Here is an 18,112-nt window from a genome sequence, read left to right as displayed (position 1 = left end):
AGAAATAATATGCAATCAAATTCATTCCATTCATATGCCTTATTACATTACAACAAAATATGATAGCATATTCATTTCATTCAATATATATTTGGAAAAAACACCACTTTAAATGTCCTATATCTGTTGATTAAACTATTATTTTGTAAGGTGAAAACAGTGTGTTGTATTCCTATGGCCCCAGCGAATTACCATATAAATACCTCCGTGTACAAACCGCATGGTGACGTCACACTTATCTGGAATCGTGGGTTGGTGCCACAGAAGTCAATTGCACCGTAGCTGGGTAGATTTTGGACAGCCAAGGCAGATACATAAATAATAATATTGACATTCGCCAAAGCATGGAATATTGATTGAATCATTTCTAACGGATGAAGTAGTAATGTAGTCTTAGCGAGGCTGTTTGCAAAATGAAGCTGTCGCGGTCGTATGGAAAATGGATTCCTGACGGACGTATACCCTGAGCAGTACATCAGCAACATCTGGCGGCTAAGGAATCTCACTAGCTCGTGCCTCGTAAGTAAGCAGCTGTTGCAGAATTGTAAATACATGCTTCCTATCATTTTAACCTAGGTAGAGTCGGATGATTCACCTTCTCAATATCCATATGCGCCGTGTACATTTTCTCTTGCGTGTTCAAACTTCAAACACGGTGATTTTGTTTGTTACAATGTATCTATCATGGGGTTATAGCTCCAGTGTATCATCATACCATCATGCATTGACCTCACAGTCCATTTTCATTGAACTGGCTGCACCAATGCCCTGATGTAATGCAGCATCATCTTGCATTAGGAGAGCTGACATCCCGTTGACAGTGGCTGTAGTAAATGTATTGCTATTATACACAGGCTTCTAGTTGAAGTGCTGTGCAGTGCTTCTCAGCCTGTCACATTGGTGGAAGTGCATGCATGCATTGCAAATAGGTAGCAAAATGACATGGCAAGCAATTGGGCCTTCCATGCACTGCAGTCCTTGTTTGGGTTTTAGTGCTGGACAGTAACATATTGTCTGTGTAATGTGTACTGGGCATGTCTCCACAGGGCAGAGAGGGTGGAGGATGCCATCCCCGGAGCAGCGGGCAACGGAGATGGGGGAGGAAGGGGAAGGGTCTCTGCCGACCAGAGAGGGGCCGAGCGGGCACAGCCAAGCAGACACCAGCACCAACAACCTACTGGCCTCGGTCAAAGAACAGGTATGAATAGCTCCCTCCTTTGCTCCTCTCGTGCTCTCCCAGTAGGAATGAATCGCATTCCCTCCCGATCTCTCTCTCTCTCTCTCTCTCTCTCTCTCTGAGTCTTTGTCCCTCCCCTTTCCCTTCTGCTGTTATTTTATGAATTTAGAGATGCTAGAATGTACAAGGAAATAACCTCCATTGATCGATCAGTGTTTTCTGAGACTGTCGCTCAATCCGAAGATCCAGGATTTACAGATGCACAGTGTAGGCTGCCTCATTGTCCTGTCCTCCTGAGTGCTAGTACAGAAATGAGCGATGACTAATGTGACAATATTCCAGACGTTTAATCAAACCCGTCACAAAACTGGAAATGAATGCAGTCTCTTTTTTCATTTTTGTCTCATTCTGAAAACTGGAAGTGTCTTCCTGATGAGATTTTATAGATTTTCTTGTATCTTTTAGTTAAAAACCTAATTGATTCCTGTTTGTTGTTGTTGCGTACACTGTATTGCTGCATGAGTATGGCAGTGCTGTTTTGATGTATTTTGACACCTAAGGCTTTAGGCTAAGTGTTTTCTAATGGGTTTCTCTCTTGAATTCTGTCAGATTTTGTGAAGAGTCAGCAGAAGTGTGGGGGTCAGCTAACTGCGGTAATATGATGAGCCGCAGTAATAATCTTGGCAAAATCAGCATTTTCATTCTGAATAGCAATAGGAGTCCATCAGATGCTGTAGCAAACAGTATGCTGAATGAGCGATTAGCCATTCAGAAATTGGCAAACCCAGTAAGACGTTTCAAAAATCAGGGAACGCCATGTTCGTGCCAAAAGCCAAAAGTCCCAAGAGAACAAGACGTTCTAGTAAGAATTAAGTCTTGATGATTTTCTTGTTGTTGTCATGGAGTGTTTGGTACCAGTATGTAGGATGAACACTGTGCCCCGCTGGTTTAGTTTTCCGGGAATGGTCCATCTCTCATCTCTATCCTAATCTAGATCTGTAGGTGGAGTTAAAGCACCAGGCCAGCCAGGCTGGTTCAATCCAGTTACATCACCCACCCTGCTGTCCTGCCCGTATTTCACTGAGGTCCCTAATGCGCTGCAAACTGTTGAAGTTCGACAGCTGTCAGGGAGTGTGTGTGTGTATACACACACACACACTTGTATTTATTGTGCGTGTGGTTGAGCCCAGTAATTCTCTGGTGTGAGTGTGTGTGCGCTCTGTGTGTGTGTTGCACTCACACACTCTGTCTTTGGCTGCGTTTCCTGTGGGTTTGCAGGATTCCAGTGTGTTGCAGAAGTCGTCTGGTTCTCTCTGGTGTGTGTACATCAGACAGGATCTGAGCTTCTGGGGTCGACGCCTCTCGCTAGACAGAGACACTTTTATGTTTGTGACAATGGGCAGTCAGTCAGTGACGCCTCCAGTTCACCACTCAGCTGGTACAGTACTAGACACAACCTGGCACTGCTTGGCATGGGAGGAGGGATCATTGGCAGGACCCCATCCTGATAAGAACCCATCCTGTTCAAGCTGGTGGCTGGCTGCCACTGTGCCACTGATTGCTTCCATTAGATGATGCTTCGTCATTTAGCGGTTAGTCTCACCTCATGGCCTATAAAGTCTGCCTAGTCTATATACACATTTTTAGACATTTGTAGCCCTGAAGGGTTTTTAATTGACTTCTTATAATAATGCTGACTTGTGACAAACACATTAAGAAACACCCGTCCCTGTTCAGCGTGAAATCTGCCTGATGAATCTGGGTAGCTCTGACCTTAATGCCACAAAGCCTCTTTTGTTGACTTATTCATTTGGACCATAGATATTTTACAGGTCAAACATTAAAATGCTCTAAAATCGACGCAGAGTGAGCATGCCAAAGGCTGTGTACCTTGGTTATTTTTATCACAATGGAAGCTGTTGTCAGTGAAAGAAAGTGTCATTCGGCGAGTATGACTCTACCGTTTGTCCCTTCCGTGTTGCCGTAGGAGCTCCAGTTTGAGCGTCTGACCCGGGAGCTGGAGGAGGAGCGTCAGATCGTCGCCAGTCAACTTGAGAGGTGCATGCTGGGAGCTGAGTCGCCTGGCGATGATGATGATGATGCCAGTAGCAGGTACACACACACACACACACACACACACACACACACACACACACAGAGCTCTGACCCTGTTTCTCAGCATGTCACCTACATTGGAGCTACTGATGATGAGTAGCTACAGTAATGCCTTTATCCAGGCTTACTGAATGCACAACATGCAACACACACACACACACACACACACACACAAATACAAACACAGGATTAAATTGTAAACTGTCATGTTGATCTAACGCTCATCTCCTCTCCATGCCTGTCCTGACCCACCCCCTTCCCTCCATTATTTCACTACCTTCTCTTCTTTACAGTGACTCATCAGAGAAGTCCTTTGCTTGGAGATCCACAGGTACATCTTCTCCCATATTAAAATCACATTGAGCCCTATTGAAATCCTATTGTCTAGACACCCATATGGTTGCCCAATGGAAGTACAAGCACAAGGGCATGTAGCGAGTCCTATCATAAACTGCTTTTGAGGTAAGCTACGTTTATACCACAGGAGGCTGCTGAGGGGAGAACGGCTCATAATAAGGGCTGGAATTGAGCAAATTAAATGGCATCAAACACCTGGAAACCATGTGTTTGATGTATTTGATACCATTCCACTTACTCTGCTCCAGTCGTTACCCCGAGACCGTTCTCCCTAGTTAAGGTGCCACCAACCTCCTGTGATTTATTTTTTAACCGTCTCGATAGCGATCACAGGATACAGGTTGACATGACGCCGTCATGTTTTCCTCAGTAGATGTGTCTGGTACAGGAGAGCACCGGGCTGCTGTAATGGACAGCTCTCACCAGTCACCCTCCCGTCTCCTCCGAGCTGATCAGGGTCACGGGTCACTCTACCTCCCTGAAGTGGAGAGGGCATCCCCCCATGACAGTGAGGGTCTGTTACTTCCTGCATCCTCTTTATCATCTGCCTTCTTCTTCATTTTTTGTTGTTGTTGTTGACAGTTTAGATTTAGCGTGGAGAATATAGAGCGTTTAGGGCTAGATGGGATTATTATTATTTTTTTAAAAACTCAGGAATAATGACATCAAAAAAAGGGGTGGTTGAAAGTCAAAAAAGGCAGAAATGCTTTGAAACCCCCAAAAAACTGAAAATGTTTTGAAGACAAGAGACAGAAAATTCTTTGAAATAAAAAGTAGCTGTGGTATAACATCAAAGTATACCAGGTACTGCGACACAACATGCCGTTTATAACGTAGCAGTGGTTTACTAATGAAATATTAAGACAACATCTACAACTAATGTAACCACGGCTTTAATTTGGCCATAAAATGCACAATAAACAGTATATCATCCTAAGCGGGCGCTTTCCGTAACTTAGTGACAGACAATGCTTCTTTAAATGGGCACTTATCTTTTACATACCGTGGGATGCTGTATTCATTATGAATGTATCGATTGCATTAATGCTCATTCGCTGTGTAGCCTAGCTCTGAAATATACCTGAAGACCAACGAGGCAAATGTCATTCTGTCCTCTGCTTCCTCTCCTCCCTCCCATCTTTCTCCTCTCCTCTCTCCTACATCCCCTTCTCCTCCCTTTCCCCCCTCCTCTCGTTCTCCTCTACCCCTCCCCTCGCCTCCCTCTCACAGGATCTGTGGCCCATATGACGTCCTATGCAGACAGTGGCTACCAGGACAGCAGTATGAGTTACTACAGTGTGAGCAGAGAGAACGTGGTTCTGTCAGAGCCCAGACACGTGCTGTCGGGCAGCGGCCCCAGGGGAAGCCCCAGTCACGGCAGGAGCTCCCGGGCAGAGGGACAGGCCTCCGCACAGGTAGCCAATATACACTAACCCACCTCTACTGTGAAGTGACAGACAACCTATTTATATGCCCACGTATTCATATGATATAACCTTTTAAATGCCTGCCCATTTATATGATATCTTAGTTAACCTACACAAACTGTTTACAACTCAAAGTCAAAGATAACCATATGTAAGGACTGAATTGGCTTTCCTGTGTGTCGTGCCTTGTCCATACTGTATGTCTCCCCCACTCCCTGACACCCGGTATCTCTCCCCCACTCACCCTGCATCCCTCCTACCCCAGGTCTCAGCATCAGGGCGGGTGATGAGGAGGATGGGCTCCCTCTCTTCCCGGGGCCAGTCTCCTGTGTGTGGTGTGGGAGGCGCCGTGTCCCCGTCCCGGGTATCTCTCCGCACCTCCCAGGGCGGCAGCGCCTACGGCTCACCCATCCTCACCGAGCCCAAACCCCTCGCCAGCATATTCCCCGGGACCACCATGCCCCCCTCCTCCCTGCCCGGTCCAGGCACCACCCCCTCCTTCCAGCGCGCCACCTCTCCTTACTCCCCCACCCACCAGAGGAACGGGAACGGCGACTCTCCTCTCCGGACCAGCCCCCTTCCAGGGAGCGCCAGTCATGCCACCTCACCTCAACAGGCGATGGGTAGTGTCTCCGGGCGCCTGGGGTCTACACTGTCTCTGGTGGAGGGGAGGGGGCTATCTGGCTCTCCTCTGAGGTCCTGTATGACGGCTGTGCCCCAGCACTACGGCTCCACACTGCCCCGCCAGGGGGCTCTCCCCTACGTACATGACGCCTACGGGCTCTACGAGAGGACCGCCTTGCCTCTGTCACGGCCTGACAGCCTCACTGGTTAGTCATACAGCAGGACACACGTTCATGCACACACACACACACACACACACACACACACACACACACACACACACACACACACACACACACACACACACACACACACACACACACACACACACACACACACACACTTAAAGCTGGAATCCTTCATTAAAACAATAACAAACAAAGCGGTCAGCCCGCCTGTGTTTTGGTAAGAAGCTGAGGGATGGGCCTGGGTAAATTTAACCACTCTCAAATGCAAAGCTATGTATGCAAGGACTGACCATCCATCAACATAATGATAGTAGTTTAAACCATGTTTTATGGCTATACAGCAGGGATCATCAACTAGATTCAGCTGCGGGAGGATTTTCTTTTTGAGGGGATGGTCAGGGAGCCGGAACATAATAGCAAGACTGCAAATTGACCGCAAGAAGCCCAAGCATATATTTGGCCAAAACATCATAATTTCAAACCTTGCTTACATTTTGTATTGTGATCACATTTACAGTATCTCCTTTTATGTGTGGGAATTACTTTGGAACAGATTTGAAATAAAATCCTCTGCAGGCCGCTAGTTGGGGAACCCTGCTATACAGTGTTTATTTACATTGGAGAATAAAAAACGTATATTTTGGGTTCTGATGGGGTAGGCCTATAACTATTGAACCCGGTTCATGAGGCATTTATTTAAGTTATATTCTTCAAGAATCAATGGGTATATACAGTATGATTAATTTATAAGTCCAAAAATGGATGTAGCAAGTCAAGAGTCTAGCTTTAAAGGGTCATTTTATGCTGGTTAAAGGGTAGGAAAAATATTATTGAAAAGGGTAAAACGGTACCAGTCTCTCTTGCCTTTCCGAATCGATTTAGCTCTGTAGAGATCCATTGGTTTCTGTGTGAAAGGGAATATATGAACTAAATACTAGATCTGCAGTGTGGCGACAGAGAGATGCGCTTGTCCTTTATCCTGGTCCATCCTGCAGCGCGTCATATCACTGAGCCTACCCTACTGGCCCACATAGCCCTGTTTTAGAAATCCCGTGTTCGGAGGTTAACCATAGGGCTCTGGTGTCACAGCCGTTGAAAGAACTGGACCAAGGTGCAGCGTGGTGAGCGTACATATTCCTTTATTTCACATGACGCCGACAAAAACAATAAACCATCCAAAACAACCGTGAAGCTAAAGGCTATAGTGCCAACAAACAAAGACAACTACCCACCAACACAGGTGGGGAAAAGGGCTGCCTAAGTATGGTTTCCAATCAGAGACAATGATAGACAGCTGTCCCTGATTGAGAACCATACCCGGCCAAAACAAAGAAATACAAAACATAGAATGCCCACCCAAATCACACCCTGACCAAAGGAAAATAGAGGCATAAATAGCTCTCTAAAGTCAGGGCTTGACATCTGGTCAAAAGTAGTGCACTTTATAGGCAATAGGGTGCCATTTGAGGCGTAGCCAGAGTCGTTCGGAGCACTGCTCTGCTGTGGGGGGTGTTGTTTGGTAAATGACAAAGCAGCATGGATTGGTTTCCATCTATTTTACAGGGCCAAAAGAAAGGAGCCTGTTGGCAAAGTGAATCAAGTGCGCCCTGGAGAGCCATAAAGCATAGCTTTTTACAGCTCGTAACACTGAGGCAGAGGGATGCAGGGGATTCTTGTTGGCCGTAGGCCTATACTGCACAGTACATCTCAATAGGTTGAGCTTTCAAAAGACGTTGCACCATCCAAGATGCACTCTAGCATTAGTGTGGTCACTTCAACCAGCATTGTATTTGGGACAAATCATTCGCTAAACCCTAAACCTCACCTAAAATCTTCGAATGAATAATGGGGCAATTGAGCACGTTGAGGGGACTAAAATGATTGGTGTAACCCTAGATTGTAAACTGTCATGGTCAAAACATATTGACGCAACGGAAGCTAAGATGGGGAGAGGTCTGTCCGTGATAAAGCGCCGCTTGGTCTTCTCGACATCACAATCAACTACACAAGTCCTACAGGCCATAGTTTCATCACACCTGGACTACTGCCCAGATATATGGTCAAGTGCTGCAAAGAAGGACGTAGGCAAATTACAGTTGGCCCAGAACAGAGCAGCACTGCTGGACCTTAAATGCCACCAGGGGTCTCTTCACAGTCCCCAAGTCCAGAACAGACTCTAGGAAAACACACGGTACTAAATAGAACCATGACCACGTGGGAACTCTCTTTCACATCAGGTAACCTCACCGCGTTGTGCTGTGAGCTGTTGTTTTATCTGATTTTACTGCTCGTTTCAGTTACCTGTGAAATTGTTCCGTGTCGTCATGGTTCTATTTAGTACCGTGTGTTTCCCCAGAGACTGTTCTGGACTTGGGGACTGTGAAGAGACACACACACACACACACAAGCATACGCACTCTAACACACACAGACACATTGTAATGTTGTGGTATTGTGGATTTTATATAGTAATTTATATTATTACAGTAATAATATAATAATGTCTTGGATGTTGTATTGTTTTATTTAATGATGTAGGCTGTTGATGTAACTGTTCTGACCCTGTTCGGACACCAGGAATAGTAGCTGCTGCCTTGGTAGTAATTCATTCACCCCCATTTCTCCACCTTCCATCACCCACAACATTGTCCTCAAAGCCCATCTTGACAGCTGACACAGTGTAAATAATGCCGTGACTATTAATGTTCCACTGCTGTGTGTGTGTTCAGGCCTGCACAGCTCCTACGCCACTCACCACAGCCCACTGGACCAGGATATGAGGATGGCCATGTCTCCTGACTGCCACGTCACGCCTGTCTACGACGACAGGGCCTTCCAAAGCCCCCTGTATCACAGTCCCACCCACGCCCACCACGGATCACACAGCGCTATCTACAGGACACTCACGGGTACTGCAACACACTACTAGCAGACGCAACTACACATGGCTAGGACCGTTGGGACCAGAGACTTGCACAGTGTGTAATGACTAGTTTGCAATCTACAGTCAACAAGATATTCATATGTGGGCTGTCTTTTCTAAGACACAAGACTCAAAGTGGAGAAGTGTGTGTGTGTGTGTGTGTGTGTGTGTGTGTGTGTGTGTGTGTGTGTGTGTGTGTGTGTGTGTGTGTGTGTGTGTGTGTGCGTGTGCGTGTGTGCGTGTGTGTGTGTGTGTAGGCTACGGCCCATCCTGAATATATCTGTGTCTTTGTATTCCCAGGTGCGGAGAACCTTCAGCGGACCCTCCAGAGGACCACAAGCCATTGCAGCACCCTGGCGTACCAAAGAAGCAGCTATGGGCTGAACACCGCAGGGTCATACGCAGACCCCTACAGGGTCTCCCAGCAGGGACAGGGGCCCAATGAGTCCTCTTTCTCCAGGCACTCTGGTCTGGTCGACAGGGCTGCCACAAGGTCCCCCTCCATAGACAGTATACAAAAGGATCCTAGGTACAAATACACAACGCACATCACACACACGTCGAGCCACGTGATGATTACATCCAGACATGTTATTGATGAATTCAAATCAAATGATGTGTCGTAGATGTTGGAAGCGATCGATTGGAAAAGTGCTTTTAGACTCACTTTCTCTCCCTCTCCCCTTGTCTCTCTCCTACTATCTCTTTCTCTCCCTCTCCCCTTATCTCTCACCTACTATCTCTCCCTCTCCCCTTATCTCTCACCTACTATCTCTCCCTCTCCCCTTATCTCTCTCCTACTCTCTTTCTCTCCCCTTATCTCTCTCCTACTCTCTTTCTCTCCCCTTATCTCTCTCCTACTATCTCTTTCTCTCCCCTTATCTCTCTCCTACTATCTCTTTCTCTCCCCTTATCTCTCTCCTACTATCTCTTTCTCTCCCTCTCCCCTTATCTCTCTCCTACTATCTCTTTCTCTCCCTCTCCCCTTATCTCTCTCCTACTATCTCTTTCTCTCCCTCTCCCCTTATCTCTCTCCTACTATCTCTTTCTCTCCCTCTCCCTTGTCTCTCTCCTACTATCTCTCCCTCTCCCCTTATCTCTCTCCTACTATCTCTTTCTCTCCCTCTCCCCTTATCTCTCTCCTACTATCTCTTTCTCTCCCTCTCCCCTTATCTCTCTCCTACTATCTCTTTCTCTCCCTCTCCCCTTGTCTCTCTCCTACTATCTCTCCCTCTCCCCTTATCTCTCTCCTACTATCTCTCCCTCTCCCCTTATCTCTCTCCTACTATCTCTTTCTCTCCCTCTCCCCTTATCTCTCTCCTACTATCTCTTTCTCTCCCTCTCCCCTTATCTCTCTCCTACTATCTCTTTCTCTCCCTCTCCCCTTATCTCTCTCCTACTATCTCTTTCTCTCCCTCTCCCCTTATCTCTCTCCTACTATCTCTTTCTCTCCCTCTCCCCTTATCTCTCTCCTACTATCTCTTTCTCTCCCTCTCCCCTTGTCTCTCTCCTACTATCTCTCCCTCTCCCCTTATCTCTCTCCTTATCTATCTCTTTCTCTCCCTCTCCCCTTATCTCTCTCCTACTATCTCTCCCTCTCCCCTTATCTCTCTCCTACTATCTCTCCCTCTCCCCTTATCTCTCTCCTACTATCTCTATCTCCCCTTTCTCTCCTACTATCTCTCCCTCCCTTATCTCTCTCCTACTATCTCTTTACTATCTCCCTCTCCCCTTATCTCTCTCCTACTATCTCTTTCTCTCCCTCTCCCCTTATCTCTCTCCTACTATCTCTTTCTCTCCCTCTCCCTTATCTCTCTCCTACTATCTCTTTCTCTCCCTCTCCTTATCTCTCTCCTACTATCTCTTTCTCTCCCTCTCCCCTTATCTCTCTCCTACTATCTCTTTCTCTCCCTCTCCCCTTATCTCTCTCCTACTATCTCTTTCTCTCCCTCTCCCCTTATCTCTCTCCTACTATCTCTTTCTCTCCCTCTCCCCTTATCTCTCTCCTACTATCTCTTTCTCTCCCTCTCCCCTTATCTCTCTCCTACTATCTCTTTCTCTCCCTCTCCCCTTATCTCTCTCCTACTATCTCTTTCTCTCCCTCTCCCCTTGTCTCTCTCCTACTATCTCTTTCTCTCCCTCTCCCCTTATCTCTCTCCTACTATCTCTTTCTCTCCCTCTCCCCTTGTCTCTCTCCTACTATCTCTTTCTCTCCCTCTCCCCTTGTCTCTCTCCTACTATCTCTTTCTCTCCCTCTCCCCTTATCTCTCTCCTACTATCTCTCTCTCCCCTTATCTCTCTCCTACTATCTCTTTCTCTCCCTCTGTATCTCTCTCGCTCTCCCTCCCCACCCTCTGCAGGGAGTTTGCATGGCGTGACCCCGATCTCCCTGAGGTGATCCACATGCTGCAGCATCACTTCCCTTCGGTCCAGGCCAACGCTGCAGCCTACCTCCAGCACCTGTGTTACGGAGACAACCGCATCAAAGTGGAGGTACCAGGATGCCCGTCTGTCCCTGTCTCTCAGCGGACGTGTATGATCAAACAGACTATATGGGGATGGGAAGTCCTTCCCTAGAGAGGATTTGAAAGCACAAACACATAGCCCCTTTCTGCAGTTGAATGACCAAATCGCACTCTAGTGGTGTCATGGGTGGAATGTCATTAATATTTTTCATAATTTAAAATAATGCCTTTGTTTCAAAGTAGATTGGTTAAAGACTACCAAGAATCACTCTGTGACCCTGATTTAGCCCACTGCAGTAAAAGGTGAATTAATATAAAGGATAGTCCTAAAAACACAAATATAAACTGGGTGGTTTGAGCCCTGAATGCAGACCACAGGTATGACAAAAAAATGGTTTACTGTTCTAATTACATTGGTAACCCGTTTATAATAGCAATAAGGAACCTCGGTTGTTTTTGGTATATTGCCAATATACCACGGCTAAGGGCTGTATCCAGGCACTCTGCTTTGCGTCGTGCTAGGGAACAGCCTTTAGGCGTGGTAAAATGGCCAAATACCACACCCCCTCTGGCCTTATTGCTTTAGTAACTGTGTTATTGACTATACCTTTTTTGTCAGCTCCAGGTGTGTGTGACAATGACCCTCTTCTAACAGGTGTGTCACCTGGGAGGTATCCAGCACCTGGTGGACCTGCTGGACCACAAGGCTGTGGAGGTGCAGAGGAGTTCCTGCGGAGCCCTGAGGAACCTGGTTTATGGCAAGGCTACCGACGACAACAAGGTGGCCCTGAGGAACTCTGGTGGCGTTCCCGCTCTGCTCAGACTGCTGAGGAAAACCACCGACAACGAAGTCCGGGAGCTGGTCACTGGTACGTCTCTCTGCCTCACTGTCTGTCTCTGTCTTTTTATTTTGCTGTCTGCCTGTTTTTATGACTAGACCAGGGGTACTCAACTCTTACCCTACGAAGTCCGGAGCCTGCTGGTTTTCTGTTCTACCTGTTAATTAGTTGTACCCACCTGGTGTCCCAGGTCTAAATCGGTCCCTGATTAGAGGGCACCAATGACAAAAACGTTGTGGAACTGGCTTTAAGGTCCAGAGTTGAGTTTGAGAGGTCTAGAGCTAGGTCTGTATGCCTGCTTTCTGATACAGCATTTCTTACTTGTCTCTGCATTATCAACTGATGGATACAACCTTACGGCCACACCTCAGCACGATGTAGTGAGCAGTGTCCTCTGATCACTACATCCGTGCCTATCCCCGTTTACCACTAGGGGTGCTGTGGAACCTGTCGTCGTGCGACGCGGTCAAGATGACCATCATCAGGGACGCTCTGAGCACCCTGACCAACACTGTGGTCATCCCCCACTCCGGCTGGAGCAGCAGCAACTACCGAGAGGAGACCAAGCTCAAGTTCCACTCCTCTCTCCTGCTGCGCAACACCACCGGCTGCCTCAGGTGAGAAGTGAGGAGGTCATCCCTGTAAGAACAGATGACTGTACATCGCTTTGGATTAAAGTGTCTGCTAAATGGCTTTTCTCGCTCTGTGTGTGTGTGTGTGTGTGTGTGTGTGTGTGTGTGTGTGTGTGTGTGTGTGTGTGTGTGTGTGTGTGTGTGTGTGACCCTTAATGTATTGTATAAGTGCATGTATTGTTCACCTTTCTACTGTGTTTTGCTTCAGAAACCTGAGTTCAGCAGGAGAGGAGGCCAGGGGTCAGCTGAGGTGTTGCGAGGGGCTGGTGGATTCACTTCTCTATGTCCTCAAGGCCTGCGTTAGCACCTCTGACTTCGACAGCAAGGTGGGCTTACTATAAGAGTAGTACATTTAGGCTAGTCCAGAAACAATGACATGCACCTCATCCGCCTGAACCCCATCTACTTTACCCAGAATTAGACCAGTCCTCTTCACTCAGTATCTGACCATCGATCTCTGCTATCCCAACTTGAAGTTCCTGATCTTACCCCCTTTGTGTGTGTGTGTATATTGTGTGCATCACTGAAATGCTTCCCCCTCCTCTCCCAGATTGTGGAGAACTGTGTGTGTACTCTGAGGAACCTGTCCTACCGTCTGGAGATAGAGATGCCCTCGTCTCGCCTGCTGGGGACTCAGGAACTGGATGCCCTGCTGGGCTATGGGTCCCCCAGTAAGGACCTAGACTACCTCTGCTGGGGTAAGAAGAGGAAGAAGAAGAAGAGGGGCTGGCTGGATGATAAGGTGTGTATAGTAGGGGGTTATCCGCTTTCCTTGGCTAAGTCACACTCCGACACCTATGATAAAGGCGCCTGGAAATGTGTTAGAATTAACACAGAACATTAGCTAAGATACACTATGTACACTAAGTATTTGGACACCTGCTCGTCGAACATCTCATTCCAAAACCATGGGCATTAATATGGAGTTGGTCCCCTCCTTGCTGCTATAACTGCCTCCACTCTTCTGGGAAGGCTTTCCTCTAGATGTTGGAACATTGCTGCAAAGATTTGCTTCCATTCAGCATTAGTGAGGTCGGGCACGGATGTTGGGTGATTAGGCCTGGCTTGCAGTAGGCTTTCCAATTCATCACAAAGGTGTTCGATGGGGTTGAGGTCAGGGCTCTGTGCAGGTCAGTCAAGTTCTTCCACACTGATCTCGACAAACCATTTCTGTATTGACCTCGCTTCATGTACGGGGGCTTTATCATGCTGAAATAGGAAAGGGCCTTCCCCAAGCTGTTCCCACAAAGTTGGAAGTACAGAATCGTCTACAACGTCATTGTATGTTTTCAGCGTTAGTTCCAGTGAAGGGAAATCCTAAGGGGCCTAGCCCGAAACATAAAAACAGCCCCAGACCATTATTCCTCCTCCACCAAACAGAGTCCAATGGCGGCGAGCTTTGCACCACTCCAGTCGGCTCTTTGCATTGCGCACGGTGATCTTAGGCTTGTGTGCGGCTGCTCAGCCACGGAAACCCATTTCATGAAGCTCCAGAGGCAGTTTGGAACTCGGTAGTTAGTGACAACGTTTCTTTCATGCTGTGGGGTGTTTCTCCTCCAAGATTTGATTAGAACCGACTGCCTATATCCCGCTCATGCTCTTTATTATGCTTTCAGTGGGACGGCGTGGGACCCATCCCGGGGTTTGGTAAGCCTCCGCGGGGGGCAGAGATGCTGTGGCACCCGGCCGTGGTGAAGCCCTACCTCAGCCTGCTGGCAGAGAGCTCCAACCCTGCCACCCTGGAGGGCTCCGCCGGATCCCTTCAGAACCTCTCCGCCGGAAACTGGAAGGTGTCCCGCTTTTTGTTTCCTTGTAACCTTTGTTCATGCAGGTTAGTGTCATTAAGATGTCTCATTGAGATCAAATCCATTTCGCAAGAGGCCAACAACCCCCACCTGACGCTCGTGTCTGTCATGCGTCGCTTCACACCGTTTATCTGGTGTTATTGAATGGCAATGGTGCCCTGATAACATACTTGGACTTCCTGGGTGAATGAAAGGTTCAATGAAAATACCATAGAAATCATAATGCCCTGTGTGCAGTTTGCGGCCTACATCCGCGCGGCGGTGCGCAAGGAGAAGGGGCTTCCTATCCTGGTGGAGCTGCTGAGGATGGACAACGACAGGGTGGTCTGCTCTGTGGCCACCGCTCTGAGGAACATGGCCCTGGACAGCAGGAACAAGGAGCTTATAGGTCAGACACACAAACACACACACACACAGAAACTCGCTCTCTTTCTCCCACACACACTTAAGTCCTTCATGCCCCCGTCTCCCCTCTCAGGAAAGTATGCGATGCGGGACCTGGTGAATCGTCTCCCCGGAGGAAGCCCCTCCCTGCTGTCTGACGAGACGGTGGCGTCTGTCTGCTGCACGCTCCACGAAGTCACCAGCAGGAACATGGAGAACGCCAAGGCCCTGGCAGACACGGGGGGCATCGAGAAGCTGGTGGACATCAGTAAGGGCAGGGGGAAGGGGTATTCTATGAAGGTGGTGAAGGCTGCTGCTCAGGTCCTCAACACGCTGTGGCAGTACAGGGACCTGCGCACCCTCTACAAACAGGTCAGATCACTGTGTCTTCACAAGTCAATGGTTTTGGTATAATCGTTTAACTCATATCAAAAGTTAGAGACTTGGCTCCATTTTAACCTTGGAGAGTTGCAATTATCTCTGTTGTAGGACGGATGGCACCACGGTCATTTCATCACTCCTGTGTCCACTCTGGAGAGAGACAGGTACAGGTCTCAACCAACCCTGCCTACTAGCACCTTACAGATGTCCCCCGTGCCCCGCCAATCAGGTGAGAGCACTCAACTATCATGTTCAAGCTACTCATCAACACACACCACAATGGACGTTCCCTCCGGGTCTGGTTCCTCTCTAGGTTTGTTCCCTGCCACAATGCTTCCGCTTGCTCTTTGAGGTCTAGGCCCGGGTTACTGTCGAGCACTTTCTGACCAGTGGATTATAAATATAATGTTGATTAGAGTGATTGAATGAATGCAATGTCTTCTCAGGTGGTAGTGCAACCTCCTCTCCTGCCATGTTAGGAATCAGAAGACACAGCTCTAACTACCAGAGGGCTCAGTCATCTATGCAACTCGATACATATTATGGAGACAACAGTTTACATAGAAACCAGTACACAGGTAAGCCACGATATTGTCTCTTTTTTTATTCGCCAGTACATTTTCCGTTGAACATTTGCAAATATTTTGCATGTTTCATACACCGAGTTGAGTTCAACATATTCTCTTTGTTTTTCACTTTCAGGGTCAGAAAAGCAAACACCATATTTTATCGGGTCCTATTCCTCACCATCAAGAGAGGACTATCCTAGGTCCCAGGTAAGACAAAGACATGTTGTGGTTCTGTTGTCTTAAAGGGCCAATGCAGCCGTTTTTATCTCAATATCAAATAATTTCTGCGTAACAATCAAGTATCTTACTGTGATTTGTTTTCAATTAAATGTGTCAAAAATAAACAACAATAGCTTCTTAGCAAGAATTTAGCTAGGCCTGTCTGAGAGTGGTCTGAGTGGGGAAAACAGGCTATTTTTGGCAGAGAGGTTGAATTGGAACCCTCTTTCTTATTGGTCTATTAACTAATTTACCACCTGGTGACATACCGGGCACTCCAAAACTCCATCCCACCCAAACGGAATGAAACTTTGTTAATTTCAAACGGCTCTTAGACTTAAAGGGCATTATCATATTTTTTTTCAATTTCACAGTATTATTCCAAACTCATTATGTGGAAATGTATATTAAGCACAGGGAAAATCTCAATTCTGACTGCACTGGGCTTTTAAATTCTCTTTCAGTTACCTAAAATAAGATTACACAACCCTATTGTCCGTTATTGGGGGTAATGGTCCGCATAGAGACGTTCAAGGGATTAAATGTATCTTACAAGTTTGGTCTTTCATTGTGTTCGATGGTGTAGTGGAAAAATGCATTGAAAGTATAGGACTACGGACTGCGATCGGAGATTACCAACCAATTTGATTTGTTACCACTGCGTCACTGGTTGTGTGTAAAAGTCCCTCCACTCTCATGTAGGACCCATGTTTGTTGTCTTGAAGGGACTGAGTTTTGTCTTAAGAATTTGTCTTTTGTTTTACGAGCAGGAAGATGTCTTCTACTCCGACGAGCCGGATAGGAATACTTACAACAACTACAGAATGTACCTGTCATCGCCGCAAGGTTACGGGGAGGAGGAGCCTGGGCCTTACCAGGACGAGCCAGAGAACCTGACCTCCACAGAGCGATACAACACCTCCCAATCTAACAGACTGAAATCCAATACCAACACCACTAACTACGTGGACTTCTACTCCACCACGAGGAGGCCTTCTCAGAAGGCTAACCAGTACACTGGATCCCCTGACTCTTGGGTGTAGGGGTGGAGAAACCATGTAGAAACCATGGACCGACTCATCAGTCTGTTTGTGTGTGTGTGTGTGAGAAAGAAAGAGAAATGTGTGTGTGTGTGTGTGTGTGTGTGTGTATGTGTGTGTGTGTGATATTTTAGTGGGAAAGAGCTTGTTGTTTTCTGGAGTGGTGTAATGTCAGCCAAAGAACGTGTTCTATTACAGGATAGTTTGTTCTAGTTTTTCTCAGCAGTAGGGAAGGTCCATTGGCTTTATGATGAGGTTGGTTGGATACGAGCCAATCATCCGCTTGGTTGGAAATGTGGAGAATGGAGAGCAGTGCTGGAGAAGTGTTGCGTAAAAAAATAAACATTAAAGGGATAGTTTACTCAAAATAGAAATGAACATGATGTTCAATATATGTTAGCTGTAGTTGATAAACTAAGACAGTTATGGATATAATAAAGGCAGCAAATATCTCAAAACTAGCTTGGTGAATCGACTACAGCCAAAAGGAAAATCATGTGAATTTGTATTTTGAGTAAAATAAATTATTTCCATGTTGGCCAAATATATATCATGAAGTCATATCTGTGAAATGTCAAATAGTATTTGTACAGAGAAAAAACATGGTTACGCTGTGTTGTTACATAACATTACTGTATTCAATGTGTAGACTGTGTAGACTGTGTATGTATGATGTGGTGTCTAGTGGATTTTTTTCAGGATTTATTTAAGTGTGTGAATTCCCCCCCCCATCCCCCCAATTACGCCCTGTTGTATGTTTTCCAACACTGGCGAAGATGTGCCATGTGTCAAATGGAAGTGTATGAAGAATAAAAAAAGAGCGTATCATAAACACTAAAAAAAGATTCAGAGTTGTGAATATGAGGCTTTGTTAAATAAATCAGCTGTGGAATGGAACTGCAGGTGTTGGTGGATTTTATTTATTTATTTTTGTCATCCAAACGTTCTTCACTTCGAGGACTCGCGC

At 46.8% G+C, this 18,112-nt stretch overlaps 1 protein-coding gene across 6 annotated transcripts; it reads left to right on the top strand.

Annotated features, from left to right (window-relative positions):
* The first annotated feature begins 231 nt into the window (after positions 1-231).
* On the top strand, positions 232-18,038 carry LOC118363763 (plakophilin-4-like). Of its 6 annotated transcripts, none has more exons than XM_052488608.1 (21): positions 232-519; positions 1,047-1,198; positions 3,165-3,289; positions 3,586-3,623; positions 4,038-4,157; positions 4,880-5,064; positions 5,342-5,906; positions 8,618-8,797; positions 9,112-9,340; positions 11,172-11,304; positions 11,932-12,145; positions 12,549-12,732; positions 12,956-13,073; positions 13,298-13,489; positions 14,364-14,537; positions 14,790-14,940; positions 15,031-15,308; positions 15,426-15,546; positions 15,764-15,895; positions 16,020-16,093; positions 16,876-18,038. In XM_052488608.1, the coding sequence occupies exons 2-21, from the start codon at positions 1,064-1,066 to the stop codon at positions 17,146-17,148; spliced, it is 3,621 nt and encodes a 1,206-aa protein (XP_052344568.1). In that variant the 5' UTR covers positions 232-519; positions 1,047-1,063; the 3' UTR covers positions 17,149-18,038. The 6 variants fall into 6 exon arrangements, with proteins under 6 accessions (XP_052344568.1, XP_052344566.1, XP_052344567.1 ...); XM_052488606.1 differs by having other exon boundaries at positions 4,020-4,157; XM_052488607.1 differs by having other exon boundaries at positions 4,038-4,163; positions 16,876-18,037.
* The last annotated feature ends 74 nt before the right edge of the window (positions 18,039-18,112 follow it).

This window comes from Oncorhynchus keta, chromosome 30 (assembly GCF_023373465.1).
Source record: "Oncorhynchus keta strain PuntledgeMale-10-30-2019 chromosome 30, Oket_V2, whole genome shotgun sequence".
In the NCBI taxonomy this organism is placed as follows: domain Eukaryota; kingdom Metazoa; phylum Chordata; class Actinopteri; order Salmoniformes; family Salmonidae; genus Oncorhynchus; species Oncorhynchus keta.
This window is presented reverse-complemented; position numbering and strand designations above follow the sequence as displayed.